The sequence below is a fragment of the Cimex lectularius genome, unplaced genomic scaffold (assembly GCF_000648675.2).
Source record: "Cimex lectularius strain Harlan isolate CLEC.00 unplaced genomic scaffold, Clec_2.1 scaffold57, whole genome shotgun sequence".
Classification (NCBI taxonomy): Eukaryota; Metazoa; Arthropoda; class Insecta; order Hemiptera; family Cimicidae; genus Cimex; species Cimex lectularius.
The window spans coordinates 98367-115126 of NW_019392642.1; the positions used below are offsets into that span (position 1 = coordinate 98367).

The window sequence follows — 16760 nt, forward strand, 5'->3', positions numbered from 1 at the left end:
GCGTTGCATAGCATCGGGCAGATGTGCAAGGGGGTAATACAATCTTATGAAAAATTGGACTTTAGACTTGGGTCGGGTAGCATCGGGCAGCGTCGCATAGCGTTGCATCGGATAAGCGTGTTCCCCGCTTAAGAATGAACGTGAGTACGAATGGGTTTGGAACTGCATGGTTGGGTGCTGTATTGACCTAGCTGTGAAAAGCTTGAACCCGGACTCAGACTGTTGTTGTTTTGTTAAAACTTTTTTAACCACTACGTTAATACTGTGAAATAGTACTGTACTTCTGTGAAATAGTTATAGATGTTAATATTAAATAGGTGAATAAAAGGCTGAAACTATGATTACTGGACATTTATTTTATTAAATTCACTAATTTCGTGGTCCGCTTGACCAATTAATAATTTAACCCACGTCCTTCGGCTAGATACGCCGCTGCTCTACCACCTGAGTTGTCGTGACCTCGATCCACTCGGACATCAACTCCCCATCTCAACCCCACCTTATGAGTTTTCCCTCCTTTTGCCATTTTTCAAATGTCGTGTAATCGGTTTGGATTCTCGACGACAATAGCTCACGATAGCTCAGGTGGTAGAGCAGCGGCGTATCTAGCCGAAGTTCGTGGGTTCGAATCCCTCTCGTGCCATTAACTTTTTTTCATCTCAACTAAAAACCTTAATTAATTGTAAATTATTAATTGGTCAAGCGGACCACGAAATTAGTGAATTTAATGAATTAAAATAAAGTACACTTCACTAAAGCTCTCCGTCGCCATTTCAATTGTCGTCGAGAATCCAAACCGATTACACGACATTTGAAAAATGGCAAAAGGAGGGAAAACTCATAAGGTGGGGTTGAGATGGGGAGTTGATGTCCGAGTGGATGGAGGTCACGATAGCTCAGGTGGTAGAGCAGCGGCGTATCTAGCCGAAGGTCGTGGGTTCGAATCTCTCTCGTGCCATTAACTTTTTTCATCTCAACTAAAAACCTTAATTAATTGTAATTTATTTTATTCTTATATTTTGTATATATTATGATATTTGCATAAACTGACGTATATGTTCACAGTCCGCCTCCAAGCCCTGAATACATTTGATATTATTCTTATTCTTAAATTTGATAAGACTAGTCTGAAATGTTTTGCTTTCCTTCAAGACTAAGAAGAAGGCTCAATGAAAATACCTCTGGGCCAGGCACCTGGCACGTAGACTCTCCTTACCATCGGCCAGAGTCGCCAAAAGTCCGAATGTAAACCACTCTACGATCAGAAGGGTTCTTCGGCGCTACAGAGAAACGGGGCTTTACACTAGAAAGCCAGTTCAGGGTAAACCTAGGTCTACAGATGAGAGAGAGACAATAGATTCATCCGTCATAACTTTAAAAAACCACAGCATCGCGGGAAATGAGATAAGAAATCTTATGACAAGTCCGAAATGTTTCGATTTCCCCCAGGGCTGAAGGCTCAATGAAAATAATCTCAAGGCCCGACACTCGGATCCTGGACTTCTTCTTACCACAGGTCAGAAAAAAGCCAGGCTTCAATTCACACAGGAACGTGTGAGTTGGACATTGGAAGATTGGGGACGAATTCTCTCGACAGTTGTGGGAGAATTGGCCTGAAAGTTTCTGATGAGAGTATGTATTTTCATATGGAGACTCTCAAGAGAAAAGTACGTCCCATGGTGTTTGGTTCTTCTGGTGGCATACCATGGTAGGTCATTGTTGTCCTGGGGTGGCGAGTCCTCTGACCAAATTGGTTGATAAGACATAATCGAAGAACACGTAGTGCCATCTGCTCCCAAATTTGTTTATGGGGAAAAACAAATTTCTTCAATTTACAGTTCCATTCAAGATCAACATCAGTGAATAAAATTAACACACAATGAACATAACTAGCAATTAATAATTTTACAATACGGTAGACTCTCGTTATCCGCGCTTTCACTCATCCGCGGTTGCCATATCCAACATAAATCGTGCATATAACTTGCTAAACTTTACAATAAAAATGTGACATTTTTTCCGAATTGTGATTCAACAACATCTCAGATTTCGGTTACAAAAGTTCGAGATAGTGTTGTGATTCGGTGTTGAGGGTAGGTTATACATCAAACATACCAGTCGATGTATGTACATATTGTTTTCTTGCGTCGAATAAACTTTTAAACTTTATGCATGTTACCGTACCTAAAATACTTGAAATATATGTACTTAAGTTCATACATTGACGATAGGAACAGGAAGTTCTGCTTGATGTGCAGATAGACGAAAATGTTTCGAAGCCTGAAATTCGATGTGTTTCCTATTATCCGCAGTTCTTGTTATCCGATTTGGTTTGAAACAGAGGACTTTGAAATTCTGTGAAAAATTGTGGATTAGCCCAAACCGGCCGGGAATGTTATCTTCTGAAACGAAAAATGCTACACACTCACTAAAATGCTACACACTCAAAAAAAAAGAAAAAAAGAACACTTGTTAATTAAAACTGACTGTATTGACATTTCAAGTTAGAGGCACGCATTTCTCATGCATTCGGCACGAGGACTTACGTCTTCATCTCAACGGTCTGCCTCCAATCTTTCCGGAAATGCATGCCACCACTCCCTCCATCCGAATCTAAATAATAAGACAGATTTGTAATAGATCCAAGTGATGAATCGCCACAGCAACGAGCCATTCAAAATCAAAACAGCGCTCCAAGTGTTTTCGTGGAAACCGCGATCGTGAGGATTCATTTAATGAAAGAGAGAAGGTGCTGGTGTCTAGGGTGTTTTCGTTATCTTAATGTATTTGCTCTTTAAACACGAAATTGGAGGTGTGAAGAGGAGGAAAAGAATTCTCATTGATGATTGATGACTTTAAAAGAAAAACAGAAATTGGCACTTTGCTGTTTACCCTAAAGATTTAGTTGATTAATCAGATTCGTCTTGGAACAATGGTAGTATGTAATACCTTCCACTTGTAACACCTCTTGGAGGCAGCATGAGAGAACCGCAACATTGTATGTTTAACGGTGAAAGGTCAATTATAGATTAATTACTTTCAAAATAATTAATTAATTGTATAAATAACCTAATGTTTTTAGGAATAAATTGATTTGTCATTGTCTGCAACACAATATATTTTTAATATTAAATCGGGTTTTTTTAATGATTTGAAATACGGCGAATTTTTGTGAAGCTCATGATTTAATGGCAAAAAGAGAGAAAATTCCAACGGTTGTAGTTTGAGAAGGTGACGAACTCATGATATCTCATCAAGTGATTAGAGCAACGGCTTATTGAGCCGAAGGTCGAGGGTTCGAATCCCGCTCGAGACACTGACTTTTTTATCTTAACCAAGACCTTACATAAAAAGAATAATTAATTAAAAATTGAACAGACGCTTCAGACTTCTCTAAACACTACTTGAACGGACATTAACATGTCAAGAAGAAACAAAATGATACTTTACAAAATATTACTGAAACTGATTTGGACATACAGACTATAGGGCATCGCTAAACCTACTAACATCCAACGAATTCAGTCTTCCAATCCTAAGTCCTAAGAAACATAGTAAACCCATGGTCCCAAAAGGCTGTTGGTTTCATTTGGCTCATAGACCGTATGTTAAAACTTCCATTAACACCTGCTAACTAAAAAAAATAATTAGAAACTATTAAAACCTTAGTAAAACAATGGGTATCTAGAATTGGTTGCTAGTTAAAAGAATAAAAATTTTAAGTTTAAAAGAATCAACAATAGGATTCAGCCACCCCACCATAAATGAATCATTAGGTTTCCGTTGTTTGCCATACATTGGTGAATTATCGGAAAAAATTAAAATTTTTAAACAAGAAGGTTTTAGAATAGCTTTTAGAAGTACGGGTTCACTTAAAAACATCCTCTCAAAACCTAAAGACAAAATAGACAACTAGGCAAAAAGCGGGGTTTACCAACTTAATTGTAATGAGTGTGATATTAAATATATAGGACAAAGCGGTAGAGAAATAAAAACGAGAGTAAAATAACATTTGCCTAAATAGAACAAATTTTCGGAATTTAAGGACCATCTAAAAGAAATAAAACATAATTTCAATTCAAATTTAAATCCAACAGTGTTACATAGTTTCAACAAAGGGAGAGAATAGATTGGTTTGAAAAATTTAAAATAAAAAAATGTAAAATTGAACATGGAGATAAATGCATTAATAATATAATAGATTTTGATCTACCTCCATTTTAAATTTGTACATAAATAATATTAAACGTCCAAATAATTAACTTAATTATTTTAATTGTTATTATTTTTATAATAATTTAATAATATTAAGGTATTATTGGAATTTTTTATCTTTTATCTTTAATCACTAATTTATAATTAATTTCTTACAGTATTTACCATTATAATATTTACTTGTGTTATAATTCCCGCTTTTCGCACGTTCAAATTGAGCGCCATTATAAAACCAGCTTCTCATTTGAACGTCGCGTTGGCGGGGATATCGGCGGGTTCATTTTTGCAATTCAAGTCGAGATACGTGGTTGTAGAAATCCTTCAACCTGATGATGAGCTAAGGGCTCGAAATCTGGATCGTTGGAAAACAACTTACTGCTAGTAGGAACTATCTTTTTTTTAAAAAGGACATAGTCAACGTTCCCTACTATGTCTCCAATACCACCCTCCACAACGACTTCAAACTACCTTTTGTAAATAAATTAATACACACCAAATTTTCCACATTCCATGAAGAACTACCCTCATACATTAGTCCGATCCTCGTCCGACATTACGCATCCCTACAACCCAGTAAGTCGATTGAAGCGGAGGTAGTCCCGGGACAAGCTGGGAGAGCAACAACCTCAGGTCATATGCAAATGATAAATATTGTATCCCATTACCTAATGTATACATTTGTACAGTGGTAGTAAAAAATTAAATTTAAAATATTCTAATTTTAACTCACAGCTTCTTTGTGAACATACCTGAAACAGAAGAAAAATTTCAAATTAGAAAAACTACTATTGTAAAATATAATCAGCATAGTTTGACAAAAAAGCAACACGTGTAGGGGCGAGAGAAAGCAGGCCCATTTCATACCGACCAAAACAATCCACGCTCTTTATATTCTGGAAAAAGCGAAATGGAAGATCTCGACCTGAGCCGTGAAACACTACACTTCAATATTCCTCAGCTAAACCTCTCTCCTCCATTGAATAAACCAAATGTAACATGAGAGGTGTTCCTTGGGAAATATTCCAATATTAGCGACAAGCCCTCTAACTCCACGCTCTAGTTTTCGACGGCCTTAACAACCAATAATTGAATCAGAAAAGGAAATCAGAGAAAGTTTTATAAATGGTAAGAAAATATATTTTAAAAATCATAATATACAATAAAAACCTAAATATACGAAAATATTTACAATTTGTAAAATCTTTTATTCTACGCGTTTTGGAAAAACCTACGGTTTACATTATCAACTGGAAGAATAGCGTTTGATGTAAATTTATAACAAAATAAATTATTGGGCTTTAATTCTCGACAAAGTATACGTTTTAACTTTAAAATAGTTGAGCGGTTATTGATGCTGAACTTGTTTTGTTGCAAACCTCCGGCAATAAAATCATGCCATGTCGCCATTTAGTACAAAAATTTGAATATTGATTTCAAGTTTTTCTCACTCGGTTGGGCCGAATCCCACGTATGTGCTTTGCACGATGTGTCCCACATAATTGAACGGTGGCATTTGTTTAGCTCAATATAAAGATCGTGTGGGAATGCCAGTATGAGAACGTTGAGGTTGAGCAAGGCGAGCACTAGGATACTCCGTTCCGATTGTAAGAAGAAAATAGATTTTTTACGGTAAACAGGGTGTTCGGCAACTCGTTTTACAAACTTTTCCAGTAGATTCTATGTTCAAAATGGAACCAAAAAGTCCTAATTAACTATGGTCCGAATCTCCTCTGTTTCGGTGTTATTTCACTTTTTCTGATTTTTTAAGATTTCACGACCTTTTTTCAAATAAACAATGATAACTCCAAAACTAAAAGGATTTGACAATGAAGGACATTGAAAACTACGTTAAACTTACAACAAGATTTGATTAATACTAAATTTGTAAACGTGGATGAAATAATCGTTTAAGTAGTCAGAACTTTGAAAAATAATAAACTATGATGATTCTAAACTACATTTTCAAACCTAAAGACTATAAAATTTCAAAAAACCTACTCCATTTAAAATCCTTTTTATTGGTGTAATTGCTTTTTTAATTACTTTTTTCAAAGATGAAGCAAATGATGAAGGAAAGATAAAAACTTTGGTTGACGGATTGGAAAGTGGAAAGATTAAAAAATATGTTAAGGAAATTTTGAATGAATTTGTTAAACTTTTTTAATTTGGATTCTGAAACGAAGAAGTGCAATTGTTTACTTATTTACCAACACGGCTGCAACTTTTATTAAAGGATTATTGTATTATTATTCCCCGGAGTAAAAGAGTTTTACGATTCAAAACGTTTTTAGTTCATTCTTTCAAGTTTTTTTAATTTCTATTAATATTAATTTTTCCACCTTACCAATCCGTCAACCACTGTTTTTTTCCTTTCCTGGGGGAGAGCATTTCGAATCAAAATTTAAAAAAGTTTAATAAATTCATTCAAAATTTCCTTAAATGTTTTTCTTTAATTTTCCACCTTACCAATCCGTCAGCCAAGATTTTTTCCTTTCCTCCCGCAATTTCTTCATCTTTAAAAAAATAATTAAAACGCAATTACACCACTAAAAAAGATATTAAATGGAGTACATTTTCTGAAATTTGCTGGTTTCTAGTTTTGGAAATAGTAGTTTCGAATCACCATAGTAAGTTTTTCAACATTGAAAAAAAAATCTCCATGTTCTGGCTACTAAACCGCTTTTTTCACCAACGTTTACAAATTTAGTATTGTTCACATCTCATTGGAAATTTAATGTAGTTTTCAATTTTTATCAACGAATTAGCCCAAAACCTTTTAGTTTTTGAGGTATCATCGTTTATTTGAAGCAAGGTCATGAAATGTTTAAAAAAATTGAAAAAGTGAAATAACTTCGAAACTGTTGAGATTCGGACCATAATTAATTAGTACTTTTTGGTTCCCTTTTGAATGGAGAATCTACTGGCAAAGTTTGTAACACAAGTAGCCGAACATGTATATATAGTAATTTTTATTTACAGATATCTCGTCTCTTGTGTTTCTTTGTGTATAGTGAGACCGAATGTGTTTATTAGCGTAAATGTGTGGTTTGAAAGGGTCGATGGTGGAACATTTAGTATCCATCGATTCTCACCTGTATTAATTATCATGTCCTCCGCCACTCTAGCCAAGTTTATGTTATGTACAGGGCTTTGAAATATATGCATTTGCATTTTAACAAATTGTACATGTTTTGAAGCATTTGGAATCAATTTAAGTTATATTTATTTTGCATATTTGTGCATATATTGCCATAAATGCATATTTTTGCATAAGTGGGTTAAAATTGCATATGTTTTTAAATACCCGGCATATCGGTATTTGGCGCGTCAAATTTTCACGTTTCAGAGCAGGCAAAAAGAAAAATTCTCCGAAAAAGAGCTACGGGCTCCCATTCTTCCGTTTTCACACAATGAACGAGTTTTGTGTTTGTTCATTGCAGCTGCACCGCTTTCTGCAAACTTCGGCCTTTGCTTCTCTTGGAATAAATAGAGAAAGGAATAGTGTTTATACCACTATAAATGTTCTCTTGGAATAGTTTAATTGGATTCATAGAAATATTACAACCTCAGTTCTCTTCTTTCCCTACCATCATACTCTCAGTTTTACCCAGTCTCTCATGCGTTTTCAATCGTGAAACATTATTTGTGTGTTGTGAACTGACTACTCCTAAAATGCCGAAAGTTGCCGCAAAGACGAAATGTCTTGTTCGAAAGTATGTTTGAGTATGAAAGTTATATTGTATGAGTTTTCAAGTGAGACTTTTAATGGCTATGCAGACGTTTTATAATGTGTTTGTTGTGATCAAGCAGTATCAACAGGTACTTGTTTTTTGGTAACACAGCACTTAAAGACAGCAAAACACAAGGAAGTTTAAGTTTCTACAAACCTTTGTGACACAAGCTGCCACATCGGTATGAAACGGTTTCGATACCGATTTATGTCTTGCTTTAGTTAGAGCTGACATACCCATCCTTAAGTTAAGTCACACTGAATTCAAGTTTTTTTTTAGAAATACACAGGGAAAACAACTCCCCACGAAAGTACCCTCAGGAAATCTCACCTGGATCTCACACTCCATAAAATCAGAGACTTCTGGGTCTCGATGAATGAGACGACGGATTTTATTTTTAATTTCTTTTTTTTAATGCATTTTCTTTTTTAATATTAGCAATGTGATGTTCCTCTTGCCACTGTTTCTCTTTTCAGTACAATTATGTGCTTTAATTTGATGTTTCCTTTTTTTTTTCATGGTAGATTTCGCATATTTTCAGTTTTAAATTGCATTTTTTACCAAATATAATTACATATATATGTGCATATTTGTTTGTTTTATTACATATAAATCACAGCCCTAGTTATGTAAATAGGAAAGAATGTATTTAAGCGCGAGTGAGAGTGTGGATCTGGAGAGTGATTAAGTTGGGGTTGAAATGAAAATTGAGAAGGTGGCGTATTTCTGGAAAATCACGTTTTTTTATACATCCACCATTTTGGCTAATTAAAATTAATTTAAGACTGTTTAATTCGGTTTCTCGAACCGCTTTTATTTCTTCTAAATATAGAGGCTTTCTCATCCAGGAATTCTTGTCGAGTATAAGAAGTATGCGATATCAGCACTGACCTTCTTTTCCCCACCCTCCATTTTCTGTTACGTACTTTCGCACGGATTTGTCACGTTCTTACTGATAAGAAAGATCTGTTTTCTACGTGCTAGGTAAGAAAACGAAATGCTATATATAAGCGTGTTTAAATTAGCAGCTCTTTCGTAAGTGTTGTCAGTTCTGTAAAATGGCCGATGACAACGCTGCGGACAGGGCGGGCTTTATTACCAAAAATGTTCGTTCCACTATAGTTAAATGTCGTCCCAAGGGGTCTAAATCACTGCTGTCAGGGTCCGTTTGTTTGCACACGCGCTAATTCCATTGTTTAACCAAGCCCAAGGGCTTTCGACTATATAACAGCCCAAATCCGCTTTTGTCCATCTTCTGGCACTAAGTTCTAATAAAACTCTTCATCAGAAAATTGACGGTTCTTCAAGGGAAATATAAATATAGTAACATCTCGAAATTATATTCCCTTAGCCATACCGTTTTCGTCTTTCTTTGCTGCCTTTACAAAATTCCTTGTACATTGCCGTTGTAATGCAATTATTAATTCTATCATTTGTAATGTAGAGGTTGTTGAACAATAAACAGCAGCATGGAATTTTCCTTATTAACAGAATGTTTTGGACATCATGACGTGAGTCTTCATCAGCGTTAATTACATTTGAATATCCAGTGGACAGCCCAACAATGTGTAATGTGTAGATGTTTTGATGTCGAAAACGTTCTGTTAATGAAATTCCATGCTGCGGTATATTGTTCAGCAACCTACAGTATAAGTGATAGAATTGTAAAGTAAACAGGAAAAAGATTTAAATATTATTTTAAAAAAATTAACAAATTAATACTGATAAGTACTAAGTAATGGTAAACGGGAAACAAACTGACATTCGCAACTGACTAGAAACATTTTATAAACTGACCACTCCATCAAAATAATTGAAATGGAGATAAAAAATTATCTCTCTGTCCTGGGGGCTTTATTTCGGCCAAAACAATTTTGTTTGATGGAAACTAAGTCAGGCCATCTTAAATAGATGGAAAATCGATGCAGGCAAATTGTTCCTGGGATACTTTCGTTATATAGACGTCGATATAATCATTATCAAGTATACAAATGGTGGAGAAAAGCCAGAACTCCAACGCTGCCTCTTCGACTTCCAAAGTCGTTGATTAATTAACTTAAAACCGCGCATAGTAACGCAGCCGCGTCAAAAACCACAAGACATAAATCAATATCTAGGTATATAATATAAGATGTAATTACCCCAGTTGAAATACAATGATAGTGCTTCGAGGAGACATGTCAAAATCTAGCCTCAAGAACTAAACTAAGTTATAATTAATTAAGTTTTTTATGTAAAGTTGAAATGAAAAAGTTAGTGCCACGAGCGGGATCCGAACCCACAACCTTCGGCTAAATACACCGCTGCTCTGTCCACTTGAGCTATCGTGACTTCGATCCACTCGGACACCAACTCCCCATCTCAACGTACAACCTTCGAATTTACCCTCCTTTTTGCCACTTCACAAATGACTTGTAATCAGGATTCGATTCTCTGCGACATATGAAGTGGCCACGGGGAGCTGTTAGTTAAGTTATACTTCGTTTTACTTAAAAAATCCATTATATTTAGTGGTCTATTGACCAAATTCCTTTTTTCAATTATTAATCTTTTTGTGCAAGGTTTTGGTTGAAATGAAATATTCGGAAGTTGTAGGTTGAGATGGGAAGTTGGGGTCCGAGTGGTCGAAGTCACGAGAGCTCAAGAGGTAGAGCAGCGGCGTATTTAGCCGAAGGTCGTGGGTTCGAATCCCGCTCGTAGCACTAGCTTTTTCATTTCAATCAAACTCTTATATAAAAAGATTAATTAATTGAAAGAAGTAATTTGGTCAAAGACCACTAAATATAATGGATTTATTAAGTTATAATGTAACGTTAGTAGTTTACAAATGATTTAAACAAATTTCAGTTTGGTTGAAATAGAAACATTGTTTTGATTTAGCTTTTTTGAAAAAAAAAGAAAATGAATTTAAAAAAAATCTGCACTCGATCGTCAAAATTAATCAACGGATTGTATCTGCGTGACTAATTAAAACTGTCAGAAAATGCAACGTGTGAATTATGCCCAGATTTCTCGAAACGGTTTAGATAACAAGAATGTAATTAAACTGTATCATTTGTAATTTATTGTTTCTGTTCAAAAAAGGTTGTACCACGATATGCAGGGAAGTTGCCTTCCACAGTCTTACATTTTTATGGAGTAACCTAAACAGTGGTTAAGTAGATTTCAATTAACACCATTTACGCCATTATATCGTACTATTAGACGTGAAATACGACAATTTATGTGTACGTCCAGTTATCTTATTTATACATACCTAATTACAACTTTCGCGAAACTAGTGGGTTATGTTTAATTTTAATTATGAGAAAGGTACAAACCGCGTGACGGATCTAAAGATTACGATGCGAGTAGTGCAAACTTTTTTGATGAAGTACGTCAGTACAAATAAGGTAATAAGAACATACAGGGTGACTGGCGATAAGTGTCAAAAATTTCAGGAGGTGTTTCTACTCACCATATGCAACAAAAATCTACCCACCTGTCCAAATTTGAACGGTAAAGAAGTTATTTCAGGTTTTGGGTGTTTTTTAATTTTTCGACTTCGGATCACTAAATTGCTTATAAACTTCAGAATTACTGAAAGTAGAAAAATCTGGTTTGTGCTATTTGAAAGAACGGTTAATTTCTTGTAAGGAACCTTATTTGCATTGCAGAAAAAATTCTGCACGAAAAATTTAGAAAAAACAAAAATTTTTAATTTATTCGGTTTTCTGGTCCGCTTGACCAAATAAATTCTTTTCAATTAATTATTCTTTAGTTAAGATTTTGGTTGAGTTAAAAAAAGTCAATGTCATTAGCGGGATTCGAACCCACAACCTTCGGCTAAATACACCGCTGCTCTACCGCTTGCGCTATTTTTACTTCGATCCACTCGGACATTTGAAAAATGGCAAAAAGGTAGGAAAATTCAAAAGGTGGGATTGAGATGGGAAGTTAGTGTCCGTGTGGATCGAGGTGACGATAGCCTTATTTAGCCGAAGGTCGTGGGTTCGAATCCCGCTTGTGACACTGACTTTTTTTTCTCAACCACAACCTTAATTAAAGATTAATGAATTGAAAAAAAAATGTTGAAATTTGGATTTTTTTTTAAATGTTGGATTGGTAACTGTTAATAACTACAAACTCCTGGAGCTTTGCGAATTCCCTCAAAAATTCTCCATTCCATTAGCTTCCAGCGGTATACCCCAGCATTTTTGACTGCTCTTCTGAAAAACCCAAAAATTTTGTATTTTGTTGAAAAAACTGGTGTCGATGAAGAAGGGCACGTTCAATTTTTCCAGGAAATCCGTCTGTCTCTTCTTAAATTCAATCAGTTTCCTTTATGTTATAATCTTACAACGTCCTCTGGTTGGTAATTTAAATTATGTCTTTGTTTCCTAATGAACATTTTGCTGATATGCGTTTCATTTACGGTTACTGCAATGTTAATGCTACTGCTGCATGGGGAGAATACCAAGCTCGTTTTCCACATTGAGACGTTTCAGCAGATCGTACTTTCCAACGACTTCATGAGAGGCTGACGGGAAACTTGTTCTTTCTTTCGAAGAACGCTAGAAGACAATAAGTGAATTGATGTAGATGAGGAAATTTTGCATTCTGTTAATCGTGATCCCGAAACTAGTACACATGCGTTATGTATAGACCTTGGGTTTCACAATGGAGAGGCGGGGCAACGAGTTCTCGAAAATCAGACCGATACAAACCGCCTGCGTCCCACAAGGGAGCATTCTTGGTCCCATCCTTTATATCATACTGCGCACCCCAATACTATCATCACCGCCTACGAGGACGATACCTCAATTTTGTCCTCTAACTAGAACCCTTTCCAAGCTATCTCCAATATACAAGAACATCTTGAACTGGTGACAGCAAGTGAAGCGTAAGACTGAATGAAGAAAAATCATCACATGGAAAAACAGTCTTGCCCTCTACTTTACATCAACAGCAAAGGGATACCGACTTCCATTCAAGTCAAATCCTGAGGAACTATATTTAGGCAGTAGACTGAAGTAGAATGATTAAGAGACAACATTTTAATGAACAAATACGATGACTTCTAAGACCGAAATCGTGACCCTCAACACTAAACTTTATACTTTAATGCGACTTTGGACATAACGAGAGGGGGTTCAGCCAAGCCATCCAACTTCCAATCAGAAGTCCTCAGGCAAATCGTCAAATCTCCTTACTACATCACTAACCTCACTATCCACAACCTCAACAAGGGAACTGATCCGTTCCCGATTTCAATTTCGATCATCCTAACCTTAATGTTTGACCCCTCTCTACGATGTTCCCAACCTGAGAATCAACTACATCACAATAGTCGACGTTGGCTCGTTTTTGTGACATGTCTTCCGGGAGCAGCGTTGGTATTATTAGTGCTGTGACCTTGTGGAGAAAAGTGCTATGATCACTTTTGTAATATCTACAAGTAAAAAAACTTGCAAAGCACTAATTTTCTTTTCTTTTCCCTCATTAAAATAAAGTTTTTTCCTAACCACACTTTCTTGCCAGGTGTCAGCTTATTCTATCCCTTGTAGATGTTATTTAACGGAAAACTTCACCCAGAGGTGCCTCAGGAGCATTTTAAGCTCAACTAACTTACCTGAGATGTTTTGCGGTGCTAATTAGAAGAGGGCGCGGGTGAACAAGTTTTTCACCATTAACAATTCACTAAAAGGATTGAATTACTGGCACAAAGAATATTCAGAAAACTGACCACTACAACTCATACGTTAATAAATATATTCAGATACAGTGTTCCAATGATTTAAATAAATACTTAATGATGGAGAGATCTTTTTTTACGCTCCAATATAATTTATGTACGCCTGCGATGGCGTCATTGAGTTTTCTTGTTCGAAACAGTAAAAGAAAACAATAATAATTCGATTGAAAAATAATGACTTTCGTTAGGAACGAACAATTAAAAAAGTTTTTAAAGACCCAGTCTAAATTATTTTTGGCATGCATCAACAGTTTTGAACAATTTTCTCGTCTGAAAAAATTATTATGTGCAATTAAAAAAGGGTAAAGAGTTTTCCCTGGATAACAAATCATTGTTTTTCTTTTGGACCGGCAATAATTTGCCGGTGGTAATTCCCGGTATGCACCTTTACATTTAAAACTGCTACGATACACTATAAAAATGACTGGTGGCTGCTTTGATAAAATAAGGGGCGACGCCTAGAGAATGCGAGATTAAAATTCAATTTATAGTCTTCTTTGCTTTACTTTTCTTTTTAGGGGCCAAGAAAATTAACAGAAAAATATTAATTTGTAAATATCAATCTATAACCTAATTAAAATATATAATCATAAAATATATAACAATAGGAACAACGTTTTTATAATATATAACATACAATAATCCAGCGAGATACACTGAGAGGTAAAAAAGAGACAACCCTTAATATCATTAATTATCTCTGACATAATCCTCTATTGATTATCGTATAACAATTTTTGGTCCGTTTTAAAGGATTAGAGATAAATATAACACAGGTAAAATCTCCCACTTCTGTTTACAATTGAATTTTGTAAATAAATCTTTGAATATACAATCTCTTCTTTGTTGGATTTTCTGTAAAGCTTCTTTCTAACGTTCTTGTGGTTTGATTTATACATGTTGCACCTTTTTTAATTTTCAAATTTGTTTGAGTGATGGTTTTATGTAATACAGATTCGGCTAGCATTGTTATAGCATTGTTGTAAGATGGAAGAAGTCAAGCCTATGTGGCCTGAATACTGGAGGTTTGTCAAAACGGCATCATGTCGCCATTGTGTCAAATCTCACAGAGATGATAGTTTTATTGGTTCGAATCGACTGGGTAATAGACATTCTACCGCTATTGAGATCAAGCAACGACTTGAACGAGATAAGCTGGGCATACACTAGGTCGGTGGCGCGGCGCGGAACTGACTCCCAAGAAGAATACATTGAAATGAATGTAACCCCGCACACTACGCCGGAAAATTCGACCAACGCGGCCGAAAGCGGTTCCTACATAGTATGCGAACCTTCACAATTCCGCGCCGCGTCGCCCCACCGACCTAGAGTGCGCCCAGCTTTAAAAATGTTACTGTCAGTTTTCGCAGCGCCCAGTTGGCTATCCGACCGCTCTGGGTCTCAAGAGAGGCAGCGGAAGGCGTAGCCCACGTTATCTGGGCTCGACTGTTCGACTGTTCCCGTTTCTGACGCTGGGGGAGCCTGAACCCCTCCCCCTTGCCTTCATGTGCGATTCAGAGGGTCGAATCGCTGAGGAAGAGTCTCTCAAGCCCAGGTGTGAGCGACATTCGGCCTTCTGGGAGTAGCAGGAAACCTTAACGGGAACTGTGAAAGCCTGAGGAACCGGTCGCCCACCGCGAGCGCACTGATTGTGGAGAGTGAGTGTTTGTGATTGAGGATCCCAATCCGACCTGCGGGANTGCGTCAGCTCTCATCTTGAGAATCAAAACGTCCGATAAGGCCATGAGCCAGGTGCGGACATTAAAGATCCTCTTGTCTTGTTGACGATGAGTAATCGGGAAAGCATGTCAGTTTTCGCACCGCAAGGCAAAGATTTTCAGAAGCTGGATTACTGCGAGAAGGCCTGCCACTGGTCCAGAACTTCTGACTGGAGCTGCCTGCCTTAGCTCGGTTAAGTTTCGCAAAAAATCACATCAATTGGTCTGAGCAAGATTATACTGAAATTCTGTTTTCGGATGAGTGAAGGTTGATTTGAGGTCTTATGTCGGCCGAAAGAGGGTTTGGAGAAGAACGGGTGGTGGTGTATGGAAGGCAGCGCAAACTTGATCCCCATCGAGGGTTCCCTAACAGCTTTGCGATTTATTGAAGTTGTTATATATGTGCTTTAAAAAGAAGTTGTTCCTTATATGCCCCTAATTGGCAACAGTTTTATTTTTATGCATAGCATTACAAGGCCCCACACAGCTAAGAAAGTCGGTGACTTCTTGGAACGGGTTTAATTCAATGTTTCGGTTTGCCATCATGTATTCTCGACTTAAACCCTATCGAACCCCTTTGGGACAAGTTGTTAAAGAGGGTGAAATAAAAATAACGCTGTTAGAGGAGTATGAACATTGAACTATATGCAAAACAGCTTAAAAGCGATGCCACCTCCGTACTTAATTGAATATGTTCTTCAGTGTCTCCATAGCAACGTTTTAGAAAAATGGGTTTACAGTTCGTATTATCAGTTAATTAAGTTTTTATTTAGCTATATCTTATATTTTTCTTTAAAAACATCCAATAAACAACAAAAAATAAAAATTATAACGATTACAAGTATTTACTCAAAAAAACGACGGTGGCCACATTTCTGCCTCTCAGTGTATGAAAGCACAATGGCGCATAAAAAATCGTCGGAAGCAATGGATCGAACATTGCAAGATTTACATAAAAATGAACAGCCATTCGTTGGTGCGCCAATATTATTAACAGGTGATTTTCGACAGACATTACCTTTTATTCCACGTACAACAACAACCCTTGAACTAAATCCATTTTTAAAAGCATCACATTTGTGGAGAAATGTTAATACAGTTTCATTGACGACAAACATGCGCTTTAATTACAAAACAATTCTTCTGCAGATGTTTTGTAATAAACCAATGGCCGACGATGAACTTACTGAATACTGTCCGAGGCTATTTGTGTACTATTGATCCCGTAAAACCAAATCTTATTCAGTCTTTAACGTTTGAGTAGATATGGGATCAAATTGTACCTCGGGAAAAGTGAAAACTGAAATTTTTTGTATGCAGTTCATTGTCACAATACTGAAATGGTCGAGTAATCGCTGATCG

The 16760-nt window shown here is 36.3% G+C and overlaps 1 protein-coding gene across 2 annotated transcripts in view; it reads right to left on the bottom strand.

The window, feature by feature from the left end:
- Nucleotides 1–16760, bottom strand: part of LOC106661815 (extracellular serine/threonine protein CG31145) — a 195417-nt gene that overhangs the window by 79968 nt on the left and 98689 nt on the right. The window contains exons 1-2 of one of the 2 annotated variants that reach the window (XM_024229779.1): nucleotides 16417–16531; nucleotides 2547–2613 (exon numbers count right to left, since the gene is read on the bottom strand). In XM_024229779.1, the coding sequence (XP_024085547.1) occupies nucleotides 2547–2613; nucleotides 16417–16516 (167 nt within the window). In that variant the 5' untranslated portion in view covers nucleotides 16517–16531. Of the gene's footprint in view, nucleotides 1–2546; nucleotides 2614–16416; nucleotides 16532–16760 lie in introns of those variants that run through there. The other variant, XM_024229782.1, reaches the window with a different exon arrangement.